The sequence below is a fragment of the Ciconia boyciana genome, chromosome 11, assembly GCF_034638445.1.
Source record: "Ciconia boyciana chromosome 11, ASM3463844v1, whole genome shotgun sequence".
NCBI classification, from domain to species: domain Eukaryota; kingdom Metazoa; phylum Chordata; class Aves; order Ciconiiformes; family Ciconiidae; genus Ciconia; species Ciconia boyciana.
This window is the reverse complement of record NC_132944.1, coordinates 436,460-454,766: the sequence shown is the minus strand read 5'-3', so window position 1 is coordinate 454,766 and position 18,307 is coordinate 436,460. Positions and strand designations below refer to the sequence as shown.

Below are 18,307 nucleotides of genomic sequence, written 5' to 3'. Positions count from 1 at the left end.
TTGCCCTCGCCGCCGCTGACCCACCTCGGTCTGCGAGGAAGCCGGTGTCTGCGGGTACGTGCGGCCTTGGGCTACACGGACATTACGGGCCCAAGCGGCCCTCACGGCGCAGCCCCTCACGGCGCAGCCCCTCACGGCGCAGCCCCTCACGGCGCAGCCCCTCACGGCGCAGCCCCAGCACCCTCCCGCTTTGATTTGGTGCTTCGCAGGCACGAGCTGTTTATCTTCATCTCTTTGGCGCAGCAGCCCTACTTGCAACGGTGAAAGGGCTGCCACGGGCAGCGGTGGGGAACTTTAAAAGCAGTAACATAATTCTACCAACTAAAAAGAAGGGGGTTTTTTTCTTCTTTCTTAATGTAAATCAACACCCGGGCATGTTTATAGGCCCTTACCCGCCCTCGCCACCGAGACACCAGACCATCAGGGCGTTATTTCTGCGGGCAGGGCAGCGCGGTGCTTAGGCCAGCTCCCAGCGCGCCCGCTCCGCGCAGCGCGGCCGTTACGAGCGGCTTTGCGCTGCGCCCTCGCGGACCCGCGCTCAGCACCGCCGTCCTTGCGCGCGGGCCGAGCGCGGGCAGCGCTACCCGCGCCGGGTCCCCCCGCCCGCCCGCCGCCGGAGCCCCGCCGAGCCGCGCCCGGGCCGCTCGCCTGAACAACTCCCCCCCCGCAGCCGGGCGGTAACCCCCCCCCGCCCCGCGCCCCGAGCCCCCGCCGCCGGCAGCGCTCACCCTCCCCGCCGGCCGCTCCGCCGAGCCCCGCCGCCGCCCGCCCCGGCCCCAGCCCCAGCCCCAGCCCCAGCCCCGGCAGAGGAAATATTGCAATGTTGCAAGCTGACGTAAGGACATTACAAGGAAAGGGCTACATTTCGGAGTGTTTATGAAAAGCCTCGGTACTGTACTGTCACCAGGGGGCACGCAATAGAATGCATTTCGCCAAACATTTTGAATAATAATCATTTAACAACAACAACAAAAAAAAGCCCCAGTCCGCTCGGCGCTCGCAGAGCCGGAGGAACCATGCAGCCAAACTTTGGGAAGCCCTTTATTATTTTTCTGACATTGCTCGCCCGCCCTTGAGGAGCCGTAATTGCATTATCTGATTTTTTCTTTTTTTTTTTTTTTTTTTCCCCTTTCCCCCCCCCTTCTTTTCTCCCTTCTCCCCCACCCCGTCTCCTCGGCATTGCAAATTCGCTGGCGTTTCGGCAGGAGCAGCAGCCGGAGCGACCCCGCGGCAGGAGCCGCCGCCAGCCCCGCTCGCTCCGCTCCTCCGGGCGTCCAGCCTTGTTTTGAAGGGAGCTAACATGGCGACGGTGCCCGTCTATTGCATCTGTAGGCTGCCCTACGACGTAACCCGCTTCATGATCGAGTGCGATGCCTGCAAGGACTGGTTTCACGGCAGGTAACACAAAGAGATCGGGCCTTTCCCCCCCTTTCGCCGCGGTCCCGCCGCCTTTCGCCGCCTTTTCTCCGCCGGGCAGCGCGGGGAGAGGCGCTGCCGGAGCCGCCGCCGTGTGCAGTTTTCCAACAGGCCTTTTTGGAGAGGAGGAGGAGGAGGAGCCACTCTGCCCCCGTCTCTCGCTCGCTCTCTCCCCGTTGTATTTGTTTTGTGTGTGTTTTGTTTTGTAAATTTTGCTGGATTCCCCGCACAAAGCTCCCCCCCCCGCCGCCATCCCCGGGGCTCCGGTGTCACCGGGGTGGGGGGGCCATTGTGCTTTCCTCGGGGAGGGGATCGTTCCCGCCGGCCGGCTGGGCGATGGCAGCGCGGCGCGGCGGCGGGCTCTTACGGCCGGGATGTTGTGTGTCCCGCGCCGCCCTCCCCTCGGCTCCACACGGCTTCCCTCACGGAGACGGGGCCCGGGGCGGCGGGGGGCCCGGCCGCGGAACGCCCGGGGGCCGGGGCGGGCAGGGGGAGCGGGGGGCCGCGGCGGCGGAAGACGGGGCTCCGCCGCCCTGTCACCGGGCTCCGGTGCCTGGCGCGGCGGGCCGGGCCGGCCTCCTGGCCGGGGGGGGGGGGGGGGATTCCGGGCACCCCCCTCCTCAGTCCTCCGCGGCTCCCCGGGGCGGCGGGAGCGGGGAGGAGCGGGGCGGGGGGCAGCCGGGGTGTTTCCCGGCTGACAGGGCTACCATCGCCGCGCCAGGCTTGCGGCTTAACCCTTGGCGGGGCGGGCCGAGGGCTGAGGGGAGCGCGGCGGGGCCCAGCTCCGCGCCCGCCCTGGCGGAGAGGCGGCGGGCGAGGGGAAGCCCCTCCGCGCCGGCAGCCGGGCGAGACAGCAGAGCGCCTGCCCTGAGGCGGGGAGGGCCGGGCGGGGAAGACCCCGCTCGCCCAGAGCCCGCCCCTGAGCCCGGGCAGGGCACCCCCGCCCCGCGGGGAGGCGACCGGCGGGGACCTCCGCTGCCCTGCCGCGCCTCACGGTGGGCGCCGGGCGCCTCCTCGGCGGCCTGGCCAGGGGGGCGGCTGCCCCCGACCACCACCAGCGCCCCCGGGCCGGCCCTGTCGCCGCCGCCGAGGCGCCCGGGGCCGGGGCCGGGGCCTGCCGTAGCGGCGGCGGCCGCCGGGCGGGGGGAAGCGGCGGGCGGCGGCGGCGGCGGCGGCGGCGGGGGAGGGGGAGGCAGAGCAGGGCGGGCCGGGGCGGAGGACTCCTCTTTGCGGCTCGTTTCTCCCCAAACCGCCCTCACGGAGCGCCGGTGCGGCAGACAATGGGAGGGTGGCCGCGCTGGAGTTAAGGCGGCCGGGCGCAACTTCAGGAGCACGTATTATTATTTTCCTCCTCTGTGAGAAATGGGGAAGTTGGTGACTGGAAAGCTGAGAACATTAAAATTCACCGAATTCCCGGGGAAGTCGCTTCAGCCCCGTCCTGCGGGCAGGCTCCGGGTCCCGGGAGAGCAGCGGCGGGGGCGAAGGGGAAGGTGCCGCGTCCCGAGCGGCACAGCGGAGGCTGCCTGGGAGCCGCGAGTGGGAGATGCTGGAGAAGCGGGGGTCTTTGAGGGGCTGTCGGCCAGGGGAGGTTCAAAGAGCGAACGACCAGACGGGTACCGCGCCTGCGAGACACTCGCCTGGCCGGGGCTCTCCGGGCGGTGGTACCGGAGGGTCACCGCGATGGAGGGGAAGGTGGAAGAGGAGGGCACCCGTGCGGGCAGGTTTTCCGTGCAGCGGGTGTTACCGAGGAGGATGATGGAGCGTTACCGGCTTTGCAGCAATTCTCCATGAGTGATAAAAGTGTAAAACGTGAAATTAAAATCCGGTAAATCACCTGGATGAGCGCTTTTTATGACAGGTATTCAGTAAGGTTAAACTGTAACTCCTTCACTTTAACCAGCTCCGGTAATTGCCTCAGATAGTTGGTGGAGGAGGTGAAGGCAAGAGGCACTGCCTGCTGCCGTTGCGGTTCACGGGTGCCCGAGTAGGCCCAGGGTCAACGGCAGACCTTCCCCAAAACTACCCGTGCGCACAAAAAACTGTTAAAGAAACTTCGCCGTGACATTAGGGATGATGTTCTGCCATTGATTTAAAAAGCTGTGTGGAAACATGAAGCACAATACTGAAATAAGTAGTTCTAGTGCCAGTGTTGACGGTAGGGTGCTCTACACGTGTGGTTCTGGACATGAGGCTTAAAGGATGCGCACTTGCCCGTGTGGATTTTGACTTGGGCACAGATGATGAGGTGAGGCTGATTTAGAGGCTGGAGAGAAGCTTCAGGTCTTGGGCACTTGAAACTTGGAAAACTGAAGAATGTGAAGAAATTAAGATTTTCATGCAAAGTGGTGACAGAGTGGATTCGTGAAAAGCTAAACAGCAAAAGGAGTGAAGCTGCCTGCATACGGTGGTGAATTTTGATTAAAACTGATGAAAAGTGATTAGTTGTAACTGATCAAGAAAACGATCGTTTCGTGAACAGCTCAGGGGCAATATCTCGTGCATGCACAAAGAAAGGTATTTCATTTTGTGGTGTAAGGGGACGGAATTGAATTGTAGCTCTGTCGCAGGGCTGTTGCACCCTTTTTGCTTAGCTCACGGTAGCATCCAGAGATGGATTTTAAAGTAAAGAAAACTGAGAAGGAGGGTTCTCACCAAGTCAAAACCTAAGATAATTGTATTGGAGAAGTAAGTTGAGTGATTTAGTAGAAAGCAGCTTATATATGTCCCTGTTTGCTTTTCTTGGTATTATATGAACAAATAAATATTCAACAAAGAAAAATAAAAATCAGGATTTAGTTGTATAAAATTGTCCTGTCTCTCTCCTAGACACTCAAAGGACTCATGGCGTTAACTGTACTGCAAACAAAAATAAGCAAGTGTGCAAAGCTGCGTACCATTAAGGAAGCTTGCCCAGTTTTTTAATTGTTTAGTCGTATTTATGTCTCTTAACATGACATACAGTGTGCATTTCAGAAAAAAAAGTCTCATTTGTGTTTTGGTTTTGTAGAAGCAGATGAGGTGTTTTCATGCTTCCTGTCTGATGGTAGTTTCCAAATATTTAAATATATGTTTTTCATGGTTTTATTCACATTGCAGTCATAGTGTCCCTCGCATCTGAGGTTGGGTAACATCTCTGTGGCAAATTCACCAGTCCGATGCTAAATTCATATTCTAAAAATATCAAACGCATGTTAAACTTATTTCATGCAATTTAGAAGTTGGAAATGGGGAGATGGAGCCATTGGCACGTATCGGATGAATGCTCTCCAGACCACCGCCGAGTACTCGGCAGTTTGCTGACGTGCCGTTGACTACAGTTTGGAAATCGCTGCCCCGTGTCGCTTCCCAATACAAGTGCCAGAGGGATGGATTCGGGGTTCTCCGGGGCTTTTAGATTTCTCTGATTGTTTTTATTATCTTTTTCAGGGAGGATTTCTCTTGTGAAGCGGTGTTAGATCTTTCCGTAGAAATCGTTACTTAATCCTGAGAAACGTCCAGGTGGTCCCTCGCCGCTGGATCGGAGCTCCTGCATGGCGGGGAGGGCGGCACCTGGGAGTGCTCGCTGCTCTTGCCTGGGTGCCTGTCATCACTGCGGTCTTAGGCCTGCACGCGGCGGAGTTGCTGCAGTAGACTGTATGGCTGAATTGATACATATGCCTGATCGGTTTCTTTTGATAAGCAAAGATCGGGCATCCGCGTTGATTTTGTAGGGCGGTAGCCTTTGGTAATCTTGCCCGTGTGGTGTTGCTGATCTGTAGGAAGAAAGAGTAAAGAACTTGTCAGCGTTAGCTCTGTTCCTTTCTTTCTGAAAGCTTTCTGAGCCCCTCTGTTACAACTCCATATGTTACCCATCATCGGAGACCCTTGGACACTGTTTATGAAGTGTGTTGAGCTACGGAGCCACCAGTATGTTCACAGAATGCTGTTTGTGACTTCTCGTTAGATTAAGTTTCAGTCATTTCCGTGCTTTCCGTTTGTCTGAGCAGCTCGAGACAAGCAGCTTCAAGCTCTATCTGGAGAGGATGGAGATGATCATATAGGCAAAAGGAAAATAACACTAAAGAAGGCAGCGGGGTTGTTCGACTTCTGTGCAGACCATACGTTCTTTGCCATCTGATGTGGATGTTTGGTCTAATGAAGTCCCACACACCTCAATTGCTTCTAGTCCTTTGCTTGCCTGTAAAAACCCAGCCTCGGGGCTCCATGCTTTCCTGGCTCCTCCATCGCTGTGTCATAGTACGTCTACGTTACGTCCTCACCTCTTGGGTCCCCTACCTGAGGAGGGAGTTCCTGGTGCTGTTGTGCGTGGTACCCAGCAGCAGGATGGCAGGCAGTAGCGATAGCTGGGGTTGTAGGTACCCCGCAGCTGTAAAGCCTGTTGGTATGGGAGATGGCTCTTCGGACTTGAGGAAGGCGAGAGAAGGGGGAGGAAGTTGCGTCGTGTACTGATGGATGAAGAAGGTGAGAATTGGCAGGTACCCAGGCAGTCACTCTGCTACCTCATCTGCAGGCCTGTCCAGACAAACGGCTTTGTGCAGGCAGCGCTGCAGGCTGCAGGAGGTGTTTTCTGTGCCATGCACTGTGCAGGCTTGCTTTAGATGATGTGGGACAAGATGGTTCACCGGCTTGGTGGAGCGGTTTGGCCAAAGCATGTTACACCTGTGCTGTGTGAACAGGATGCTTCTAGGTGATGATGTTGGTCGTGATCTGTGAAGTTGTGTGTGGTTTAGGAGCTGCCTGCTTCAGGGACACTCTCTGTTCCTGAGCGCCTTTGCTGCAGTTGGAGGCAGCTAGGGGAGGTTTGCTGACAGGTTGTGAGTGTAGACCGCTGAGGGTTGGAAGAAGTCATATTTAACGACAGGTCTCTAAGTATCTCATCGACTGTGGGAGTGTTATGGAACCTAATATTGAAGGCAAGGCAAGTCCTTTTGTACAAGTTTGTTCAGCTAGAAATCTGTATTGGGTTATTTATTACAGCTGTAGGTGAAGGAAGGTAAATTATTTATTTTCTCTGCAGTGGATATTTTGTTACCAGTTCTTATAACACACACCTGGTGTTGTAGGATGGGATCATACAATCACTTGCTAAATAAAATAACAAGTATTTTTGTATTTATTTTTATACCCTATGTATACTTAAACTTTGAAACTTATTGCCTCAGGCATAGCTGAAATAAATAACTTAGTAAAATTATAAAAGGCTTAGTTGTGTAAAAGTAATTCATGCAGTTACCGTAGCAGCAGAAAATTATGATGGGTGTTAATCAAGGTGCCTCAATGCACAGAATGAACTCGAGCTGGATTAAGAAATGCACTTGTCTGTTACATTGCAAAACTAAAAACTCTGTGTATGGAGGTTTTATTCTCCTACTGGAGCGTTCAGCATTGTCCCTTTTAAAAATAGGTCTAGTTTTGCATGGCGGCATCTAGTTCCTCTCTTTTACATGGGCTTATCACTAGCTGTGGCCAAATTTGGAAATTTGGGTAAAATTTTAAGATGAGGATAATCCTAAAAATACAGTGCTGTTTGCCTTAGTATTATCACAGCGGAGGGAGTGACTAAGGTTAATTATACCATGCACAGAATGATTTCCTTTAGTGTGTGGAGTTCAGACAGGAACGAGGTTTGTAAGTTTTTCCAATAACTGCATACTTAAGATTATTTCAAGTTTTCCTGAAGAGTTAGTCAACATTACAGCCTCAGTTATGCTGGGAGATTGACCAGAGCAGCTACCGTGAATAAGCCATGCTAATACCTATACCAGAATGCTTTCCCTTATGGATGCTCTATTCCAGCAAAAAAAGAAAACCAGGTTGTTTAGAAATTATTTTATAGAGCCCATAAAGCATGCTAATTATTCCGGATAAAGTGTCCACATGGACACTTTAGTGGGCATTTTTTGCCTTAGGAGGAAGACAACCCAAACAAACCAAAACACCTACTTTTTTAAAAAATACGAGTTGTTAGTATGGAACATGAAGAAGTTTTGAACTTAAGATAAAACTGTTAAAATCTTTCTTGTCTTCAGGTTGAAATTGCTGTCATTTTAATCTTCCTTTCAGTAACACAGCGTTATTTATTCTGTAAGTTGAAAGCTGTTCAGCGAACTTCAGCTTTTCTCATTTCAAATCCCTTTTACACCCTTTTAAAATTCTTTTTAAATGCCCAGGGCTGCATAAAGGTAGAAGCACGTGGCACGCTTGTCCCAGTACTGATGCTGGGTTTGTTGCCTTGTACTATTGTGCGGTCCCACGTGATGATTAACACCAACTTCCAGAGCATCAGGAGACTGGCCAGATGGTAAAGCGAGTGGGTTTTGCGTGTTGCCAGTCAGTGTTGTGTTCTTGGGCCTTTGGCATGGCTAAATAAACTTCTCGTCTTACCATTTCACATCCATTTGTGCTCTGAGAAAGAGCCTGACATTCAGAATGGAAAATATGTCAGAGTTTTAGTATGCCATTAAAACTTTCAGTTGACCTCAGATAGTCTCTTGGGCCATTGCACTATCAATCACAGCTGCAAGAATACTTTGCAACTGTTTGTTAAAAGTATAGTCTCAGTTAGAGTAGTAGATTTCCAAATGCGAAGTTTTATCTTGCAGAGAAAATATGCTAGAGGGTTGAAAACTTGTATTTGGTGTAAATTAAAAGGGTTGAATTCTTACTCAAAAAAAGAAGTTTGCATGGAAATTGAGGTTCACTCTTAAGTTTTCCACGGTGGTATTGTAGTGCTGACATCCCCAGGAAGCGCACTTGGCACAGCATTCTATTGCTAAATGATAGGATAGGCTCCGTATTTATATATGCATGCAAAAAGTGCATCAGCTTCCCCATTTCTGAGTCTTTGGTCCTCTTCTGGACCACTGCCTAAGTTGCAGACAGGTTTTCCGTGGATGTCCATGCAACATCGAGATCTACAAAGCTGACTTTGAAGCAGAACAGACGTTTCTCTTTTGATCGGTTCTTTGCTGTAGGACTGAGTGTCACTATTAGACACCTCTAGGTTTACAGTGCCTGGGTGTCTTGTATTTAAACTTGCTCATTAGAAAACCCTGAGGTTTGAGTTTGAAAAAGTGTTTAACTGAGACATTGAGTCTAGTTGTGAAAAGAACTGATTGCTCCAGTTTATGCAAATAGGAATTCAGGTATCGTGAGTGCTTAGCTGGTCTGAACATTGAGGTTTTGAGGTGTCAGCTCAGAAATCATGGAATTGTTCTCCAAATTAAAGTATGCTTTAGAAAATCCAAGTCTAAGTAGTACTAAGTGTGGACATTAACGTGGGAAGAGCTGGCCTACAAGTACGTTGTCTGGTACACTGGTGCCTGAGAGTAAGTACATACAGAAGGGTGTTGTATATAAAGATTCGTTTAATCTCAGAGGGTTTTACCTCTGAAATGATTCAGATTTTACCTTTGAGAGGATAAAAAGTAATGGATATTAAGCACAAGTCATGTTTAATTAAAAAATAAGCATTTGAAAAAGAGTATGAATTAACGAGTGCTCTTCAGCAGCCTGAACCTTTAGCTTGACCGTGTTCAGTAAGCAGTCCTGCAAAAACCCAGGTGCCTGTTAAGTTCAGTAGCAGCAGGACTGCACCCTTAGCAAGTGCTGGATTTTAATCAGGAAAGTTAAAGCAATGTCATTTTTCAGGCAACAAAAAATCAGTTATGCAAGCAAAGTGGGGCTTGGTTACCCACTGCTTTTTCCTTATTGCTAAATAGCTGTATAATAAAGGAAATGTTTAAAAATGCCTTGAAAAAAATGATCAAAGCAGTGTAACTACGTATGGGGAAAAACTAGCGAAGAGAAAAAGTGTTCTAGAATCACTATAAGGCTTTCTAAACCCCAACATCTTTAGTATTACCTTAATATATTTTCTTCTTTCTGATCGATACACATTTTATTGTAGTAGTGGAGTATATCTACACCTAAAACTGAGGGTATTCTTCTAGCCTGGATAGCCATCTCCTCCTATATAGCAGCCTGTATAATGCAAGTGAGGGCTTCAGCCAACGGACAGTTTGTACAATTGCACAAGGACCAAGTAAATACTTGGTGCCTGGAGCTGTGCAAGTGCCCCGAGTTTAAAGTCAGCTTTGGTCTGCTGTCGTGAATTTGGGTTACACTTTTGGATTGCACTGTGGGCATATGCAGAGGCTGCGCCAAGCTGCGTGCTGTGCGTGAGCGGTCTGCTGAGGCCACCAGCCTTTTGTCTGGCATGAACAGAACATCCTTTCACTGTCAAAAGCAAATGATCTTTTTTGCTCACAGCTTTATTAGCAAAATTCTATTACACTTCAAAAATATATTCGAATGCTGCGTCACAGCAAATATAAAATCCCACTACTAGTGTTACACTCTTATTACAGTATTATGCCAATGAACAAAACTCCATCAGCTAAATGGCAGTAACTTTCTAGTTGTAATGACTTATTTTCCTGTTCGTCAGAAATTTGTATATGTAAAGTATTTTACAGTTCCTCAAAACATTTTATTAAACGTGGTTTGTGACATTAAAAGTATCATATAAAGGTGCACTGCAGCAGCGCTAGAGGCTTGTTTGTGATATAGGTGAGCTAATTCCTTGAAATCAACTGGATTTTTCATAGTAACCATTTTATGCGTCTTATCTGTGGCTGGGAACACCGTAATGTGGGTGTGTATTAGAAAATCTTACACTTGCCCAGTGATATGAATAATAATTCCTTTCTAGATTTTTATTTGAAAACAGTAAGACTGCGCAATCTATTTTAGGGCATTACGCACAATCTATTTTAGGGTGTTACCTAGCTGTTTGTACATCTAAATACCTTCCATAGAGAATATATTGGCAAAAACAAGGTTTTTAGCAAATTTTACGAAGTCTCTCATGTGGACTCGTTCCGGAGGGGTTTGTCCCCCACTCCACATAATGACTGAGTAGCTCAACCCCTTTTGAAGAACACTCTCCGAGGGACGGTGGTGTCCCCGTGACCATGCTCGCTGGAAGTGTGGCATGGTCAAACTGCAACATTTCCTGCTTTGCTCCAGTGCTTGGTGCTCTCCAGAGCTGGGATTCCAGCCCAGGGTGCATCCAGGACACCATGGGATGGTTTTCTCCCGGTCTCGGAGAGCACAAACCCCTCCTTGTTGAGCTCTCTTGGCTCTTGGGTGGAGCTGCTGGAAGAGGCTGACGACGTGTGAAGGATACCCAGCCAGCAGTCCATGGAGCAGTTCCTGTCTTTGCTTCCTCCCAGGCACATCCCCAAAAAACAATGGGTCTACTTCTCCGGGTGAGGCCGTGACTTACAGACCTGAGCAGATGTGAGGACACTGAGTTTCACTGCGGTGTTTGGGTGCTTAAAGTTGCACAGCTAACTGGTATAGGCCTCTAACAGGATATTCAGCAATTTTTGTATTTTATCCATTAGTTTTAGCAAGTAGTTGAGACCAGCAGAAAGTTAAGCAATAGTATATTTTGACAGGAAAAAAAATCAGAATTGTAAAACAAAAATATTTTTAAATTTCATATTTGCAGTTGTTAATCTGGTAAGCTAGAACTATGTGAGAGCAGTTGGAGCTATGGTTGCCTTTATGTTTTTATTGAATTGCTTATGGATTTCATTGTGTTTTCCTCTGTTAGCAAAAAATATGGTACATTTACTCTCAGGGAGAGCATTTTTCCTTGAAGTTTTCATCTGGCAGACTGAAAGGATGTAACAAGTAAAAAAAAAAAAAAGGGAGATATTTCTGCTAGGAGTCATTAGTTGTGATTTTTTGTTAAACCTCCTTTTTCACTGTTAACATCTCAATGGAAGGTGATGGAAATGTGAAAATTGGCAGGAACACTGTTCCTATGTCATGTGTGCTGTTCATTGGTCTGGAAAAGCTGGATTTGATATGGCCAAATTATAATGATTTAAAAAACCCCTAGTTAATACGTACCCATTATTTAAAAAAATAACTTTCCTGTGCTCCTTTGGCACAGTGACACCATATCTACGCTATGTGTGGACAGCAGAGCGATCTGGTTGACCAGATGATATCTTTGGTTTTTGTGGGATTTGCACATGGAGTGCGAATGATTATAGTATGCATTTGTGATTGTTCATGTGTATAAAAATACACTCATTAAATGTGAGCCACGTGGTTGTGATTTACCCTTTCAGCTCAGATCTGTATTGTTACTGCTACGGTGCAGAACAGTATCTCATTGTACATGCCTAGCGCTGGGCACTGCGCAGCCCTCTGCCTTCTGATGCCAGAGACAACAAAGACTGCAAATGGTTTTCATTATGTTTTTGGATGAACGCAGAGTAACGTGGGAGCACATGAAACAGCCAGTGATCATTAGTCAGGAATACAATCCCCATAGGCAGGATATAAGCAATATTTAATCCCTTCTGTTGAACATCTCACCAAAGTCTCCAGACCAGGGCAGGAGGGGGAAGCGAAAGGGCTTAGACTTCTGTTGCTGTTTGGCCTGTGTCTGAACAAGGAGAGTGTCTGCTGGATCACCATGCTATCCATTTGTGATTTTCTTTCTCTCCATTCGTGATCGCTAAATACCCTTAAATACAATTGCAGCAGTTGCTAAGGAATGTAAAATTAGAGTGTATCTAGTGTACTTTTAATTTTTTTAGCTAAAACGTGCAGTTTATTGGCTGGAATTAATTTGGAGCAGGACCACTTGAACATCTAGCTCCTTACAGACTACTATAGGTATAGCATATGAACTCCTATCCCAGAAATATTTATTGTGGAATTAAAGAACGCTGTCGTGGTGAGGAATCCTGCTGGATACCTGAATGAACACCAATTGAGTGAAGAATGGTGAACTTGTAGGGCTATTAAGTATTTCTTCCATGGTCACTTCAGAAATCAAAGTCTCGGAAGTACCATCAAAAGCAGCAAGACCCACAGGATGACCAAATAACCTAGGGCTGCTTTCCCACTGTGTGTAATCTAGCTAGAAAAGAAGTCCATAGGCAACCTCTCGGCAGTCTCGGCTTCCTCATCCCTGCCCGTTGTGTATGAAACACTAAGCTTGTACTCTACATTTAGTTGCTGACTAGGGATTAATCATTCCAAAGACTTGACTAATTTCTGGTCTAGAGACAAGGCCTCTCAGTTGAGCTTTATTATTGAAAGCCATAAAGATGGTAGAGCGTGTTAGAGAACATCTGAGAAAGATGAGGATGCCATTTCCTTACGGCTGAACGAGGGAGTTTTGTTCTAAAATGGGTGAGCTTACTTTTGCTTAGGTGGTTGAAGAGATCTCGAAACACTCAGGCTTGTTCTGAGAAGATCCTATGAATTTACAGATCTTAATGCCAAAATGGTGCTTGACAGTGTTCTGAACTCTTACGTAGATCATCAACCAACTTTCTTTGCATCAGAACAAACACATCAGTCAAATGAAAGCACATCTACTCTTGAGGAAAAGTCAACAAATCCACTAGTGAGTTGTCCCAAAGGTTTATTGTTTCACTATTGGAAAAATCACGTGTCTTTCCAATCTAAGTTTGCTTATTTTCAGTTTCCAGGTGTTATATCTTATTATTTTGTTAGCTGAGTTGAAGAGCCCTCTTTCTCAGTCAGATTTTTCCATCACCATTTTGATGTCCTTCTGCTAAGAGTCATCTTCTTTAATTGTGAGATGACATAATTTTTCATTTGCGTTCTGCTGAGAAAGTAGTTGAACTTTTCTTCTGCAGTCCAAGAAATATGCGTAATTTTCTAGTTCTGTACAGAGACCTTTTAATTTTTGACCATAATTCAGTGAATGCTTTTTCACATATCTTCCACTCAACAATAATGGTTCCCTTTCGCTTTGTCTATATTTGTGATAACTTATCAGGCATAACCAGCAAATGTTTGTTATCTGCATTAAACTTATAAAGAAGCCAAAGAAGGGTTTACTAGCTATTTTTTAGGCAACTTAGTTCTGAAATTGGTTTTCTACTTTTTGAATTAGCTCATGAATAATAGCAGAAGATGGTGCTCCGAGTTCACAGAAAGAAAAACCCTCTCCAGTCTGGTGAACTAGCATTGATAAGTCAAAGTATGAGTATTTAAGACAAGGGAAATCACTTGACAGTGTGGGCTCCTGTTGGATTTAGTCACACCGTGGTGTCGTTGTAGCAGAGCTACAGCCCAATAGCTGGCAGCAGTTGTTGGCTGTGGGAACAGTTCATCATCCGTTCTGCAGGAAGGCTTGGTATTTCTCAGTCAGAGTAGGTACATGACTCTAAAGCCATACCCAACTGTCTGCGTTTTTCAGGTGTAAAATATTGTGGTAGCTGGGGAAAATTATTTACTGTTACTGCTACAGGGGTTCACGTTCTCTGCTCAGTCTGGTCTGATGTTTAAGAGAGGGTAAAATTTTATGATAAAACTTCAAAATATAGCAGGGCATTAAACAGTCCTATAGGAGGATTAAACAGTCCTATAGGAGGCTCCTTCCCGAGCCCTGCAAAAGGCACGCTGAAACGGTGAAGGTGAAATGTCTCCGAAATACTTGCTTATTTTGTAAGAGTCCTGTGTAAGCAATTCTCTCAGTTTGCAAAAAATTAAGAGAAATAATGTATTTAACTTCTTTAGAGCCTTCTTTATTCATTCAGGACAGAGTGTGTGTCCTGACGTACCATGCCTTCTGCACTGACTTTGTCTTCCAGTTTACGCTTTATAAACAGTATCAGAAATAGTAACGTTTTTTCATCCCCAGCTGCATTTCACCCTGCGGTATTATTCATAGTCCCCTGCAGTTTTACTCCCACATCTTCAAGCAATCCTGGATTACTAATGACATCGCTGTATTCATCTAAACGCGCCCATTCCTTCCACAGCACCTATAGCTATCGTCTTCAGAGATCTTGGGGACAAAGTAATGAAAGCTGAGCGGTACGTGGATGAGAGGCCCACAGTGTTGGTAAAACTAGTGATGAGGATTCAGTAAATAGCACGCTGCCTTTGGAGTGAGTATTGAAGCAATTACCCAGCGTCATGCTAGAAGGAGCTATGCTGTTGAGCAGGTATCCTCCATGGTGAGCAGGAGGCTGGTGGTGTGGCCACATGCAGTCATTAGCGTGCCTTGTGGTGATTTGACCAGACTGGATTTTGTAATACTAAGTTCTGTTTAATGCAATGGCCTAAAAATTTATCTTGGGGAAAAGTTATGCATTTCTTTCTGCTTTCCTTGGTTCTTCAGCATTTTCATCTGTTGTTGCAGCGTTCTGGTGTTCTGGTTGAAACGCACAGTACGATGCAGCCCGACGTTCATTTGCTGCAACTGTCTCTGTGTGTTTCGTAGAATTGCGGAGTGTAAAGATACTCTGGATTTAAAGTTGCTGTGTAAATTATTATAGTCAGAACTCTGTGTTAAATACTTGACATTTATGTTTTCAGACATACTGGCTAAACACAGAGATTAATGCAGAGGACAGAGAGATGGGACTCCAAGGTTTCATTACTGGCTTTGCTCCTCCTTTCCTCCCGAGTTTTTGTCAAATCAGTTAACCTCTCTGTGGTTGGGTTTGGTTTAACTCTCTCTCATGCATGCACATTAATTAATACATTAATATTTTAAATGTAATATGTAACATAATGAAGAAAATGAGTAGTTTATCTCTGGAAGAGGAAGGGGAGTGAAAGTTGTTCTGGAAGACAGAGTCAGAAGAGGACCAGGAAAGCCTGGTAGATGTGCCGTGGTCTGGGTTTGCTGGATTTCCCATCCTGATGGCTGGCTGACCCCTTGAGTTGCCTCCAAATCCGAATTAGCTATTACAGCCATCCCCTTAGCTCCCCTTCTGCCTGGCACTGACTTACACTGTGCGGCAAGTATGCGTCAACGACCTTTGCAGTATTTCTATTTGGTAGAAGCCCATCAAACTTGCAATTGCGTGGAGTCTTCCTCTGTTACTTGGTATCTTAAGAAAATGATTTCTTTATGGCAGAATGTGTGTCTTGAACATACTGCACTCCTTTGCAGCTTGGCAGTGGTATGGCATAGCAGATAAGTGACAATCCACTGTGATTTTTCTGAGTGTGTGTCAGAATATTTAGCTCTCATATGTGCTATTTGAATCAACAAATCTGTGTACAAGTTGCGGTTTCTGGAATGGTGCTATCAGAAATGCGGGTAATGTCATTTGCTCGCTCTTCTGGAGGTTTTTTGGATTTCGTTTTGGGTTTCATTTTTTCTCAGCAAAAGTTACCTGATTTTACTTCTTTAAACTAAGTTACTTTACGTAACTTAAAGGTTTGGTTTTGATCAGCTGTGTTTTCCTGCTGCACGTTCACTGCTCACTGTAACTGAGAAAAAATACATGAACCGGTTCTCAGGTGATGTGATTTTATTCTTTTGATTTTCAAGCTGAACGTGGTCCATTGTCCTCGTTGGATACTGTGGGTATTACTATAAACAGGATGTTTGTGTTTCAGATTTCACTTTTGATGTCTGCAAGCTGTATCACGTGGGGAGTAGGTAAGAAAATTGGTGCCCACAGGGTGGTTACGGTAGACACCCAGAGAAGCCGTGAGTTAAAATGTGCAGCAGGGCTTTGAGGAAATGGTGTAAAGCTCAGTCCTGCACGGAGTTTGTTCCTGGCAGAGTGCTCTGGTCCCACTTACAGACTAGGGCTGCTCTTACCTCGCGTCAGCTGCCGCACCAGTCAAGGACGGCCCGAGCACTGGGACATCACAGCTGTGTGTGCTTCGCTGGAGGTGCCCTGCAGTGGTCCTGGGGGGTGGGATGCTCTCACTGCCCGGCCAGGGTCCACCACCGGCACTGCACTGAGCAGGGGCAACGCCTGCCATTTACAGAGGGCAGGAGGGGAGTGTAGCGAACAAGCAGCCTGAAGAGAGAAATAAAGCTGTTACACTGTGTGTATAGCTCATCTGCAAGATAACTACCAGGCTGCTTACCAACTCTCCAACTACTTAAGTCCCGTATACAATTTATATCACTTTTTATAATACTGCTAGATTTTTCCATTTTTAAAATTCTGAAATTAAGTCATTGCTGAAATTAAATTACTTCAATACTATTTGAAAAATGCTCAAAGGGCTGGAATAAGCAGTAGTCGGAGTTGTTCCCTTATGCTTCCAAAACAAAGGGCAGTAGGAAATTATCAATTCAACATATCAGTTGTAATCAGAGGTGGTTTTACCCATTATGTTAAAGAAATGACAAGCCAAGCCTTGAAGTTTTTAATTCATCAAGCCTATGCTTTTTCCCGGGAGGCTTTCCTCAGGGAGGGGCTGACAATTTATTTTGTTTGGTTGGTTTTTTTTGTTTGCTTGGCTTTTTTTTTTTAGGAGGCAGAACAAGCAGAATCGTCAATTTATGCTTTGGTAAAAGTAAGTTTTTCACAGATACTAAGTACTTGCTACAAATGCTATTCAGAATAATTTTTTCTGCATTTTCACGGTGAGAGAGTTGGCGAATGGTGTTAGGAAGAAAAGTAGGCTTCAAGGAGGTGTTTCTGCACTGCGCTTAAACAGAATTTAGCAGCGAGCGGGAACATATTATGTTTTCAGAGCCCATCTGAGTGCTGACGGTCACAGTCAAAACCTGCTGGCTGCTGCTGCTTTTTCTTTGTTCTTTCTGAATTTTGTGTTTCTTTGTGTTCTCAGCGCTCCGAAATTCTGCTCGAAGCAGAACTGTTTGCTTTAAATGCAAACCACGGCTGGCAGGGCTTGCTGCAGGGGAGGTTCAGCTGCGCTGGCCCGCTGCCTTCCCACCAAAGTCGGTGTCAAAATGCCTGTGAGAGCAGCAGGCTCCGTCCCAGGTCTTGCTCATGCCACAGGTCTTCAAGGGGACAGAAATTTCACATAAAATTTCACAATCATTTAAGGAACGATAGAATATCTTAGGGGAAAGGCAGCCTGCGTGGACTAGAACCGTTCACTCTTTCGGTAAGGTTTTCCCTAAAGAGAGCAAGGCTGAACTCTAATTTTGTGTTGATAAGCCACAAGCAGGGAAACAATATGAACACTTTATGTCATGTTTGTAAAAAGGCATAAAAACTGTTTGGAGAAAAAGAGAAAATTTATTACTTCCCATGTAATACCTTCAGTACCTTTGGAAATAAGTGCCATTGGTAACAGTTTGCATCTTTCTACTCTTTTTATATATGAGTTCCAGTAAATGTACTGTCTTGATATGTGCAACATAATTTTTAAATTATAATTTCGAAATTATAATTTTAAAGCATAATGTTAAACATAAATATAATGTTAATTGTGCTTAGGAATATGTATCAGAATGAAAACAATACTTCATCTAAGACTTTGCAGAAGCATAGCTGAATCTCAGTACCATGTGCTAAATATTGTAGTCTGAAAGACCCAGAGACTCCAGGTGTATGAACAATCAAAGCCATTCACTGTGTTCATGGAGACATTTAATCCACGTCTCAAAATGTAACGTGATTACATTTTTTTACAGTTCTTTGGTAAATGGAAATCTGCTTCATAAATTGTGCGCAGTAAGTGTTTGTCAATTTGCAGACGTCTGAATGAGCTGAAGCAAATAGCAATTTACAACAGCATAACATTACACCCATAACAATGCGCAATCTCCAGAGCACATTCAGTCACTAATGACACTGAATGTTGCTGTGGATTTAAGGTTCTGTTACTGCTCCTCTGCAGTTCAAAATAATGTGTTATTAAGAAATATTTGGGGCTCCCATGTCAGTTTGGACCAAATTAGTTGCAAAAATGTGAAGTTACCAGTTTGTAAAACATTTGGAGTAATTTGAAAATAGACGAAAAATGACAGGAGGCTGCGACATGCTTCCTGTTGGAAACATATTATTATTCACTAGTAATGGAATCATATGAAACTTAAGGAAATCGGTTTTAGGCAGGTTACTTTGAATGTTACTGCTTATATTTGATTTTGAAT

At 46.3% G+C, this 18,307-nt stretch overlaps 1 protein-coding gene across 3 annotated transcripts in view; it reads left to right on the top strand.

The window, feature by feature from the left end:
• Positions 1-859: 859 nt before the first annotated feature.
• PHF2 (PHD finger protein 2) overlaps positions 860-18,307 on the top strand; it is an 88,212-nt gene continuing 70,764 nt past the window's right edge. The window contains exons 1-2 of one of the 3 annotated variants that reach the window (XM_072876031.1): positions 860-889; positions 1,206-1,398. In XM_072876031.1, coding sequence (XP_072732132.1) covers positions 877-889; positions 1,206-1,398 — 206 coding nt within the window. In that variant the 5' untranslated portion in view covers positions 860-876. The other 2 variants (XM_072876029.1, XM_072876030.1) reach the window with 2 other exon arrangements.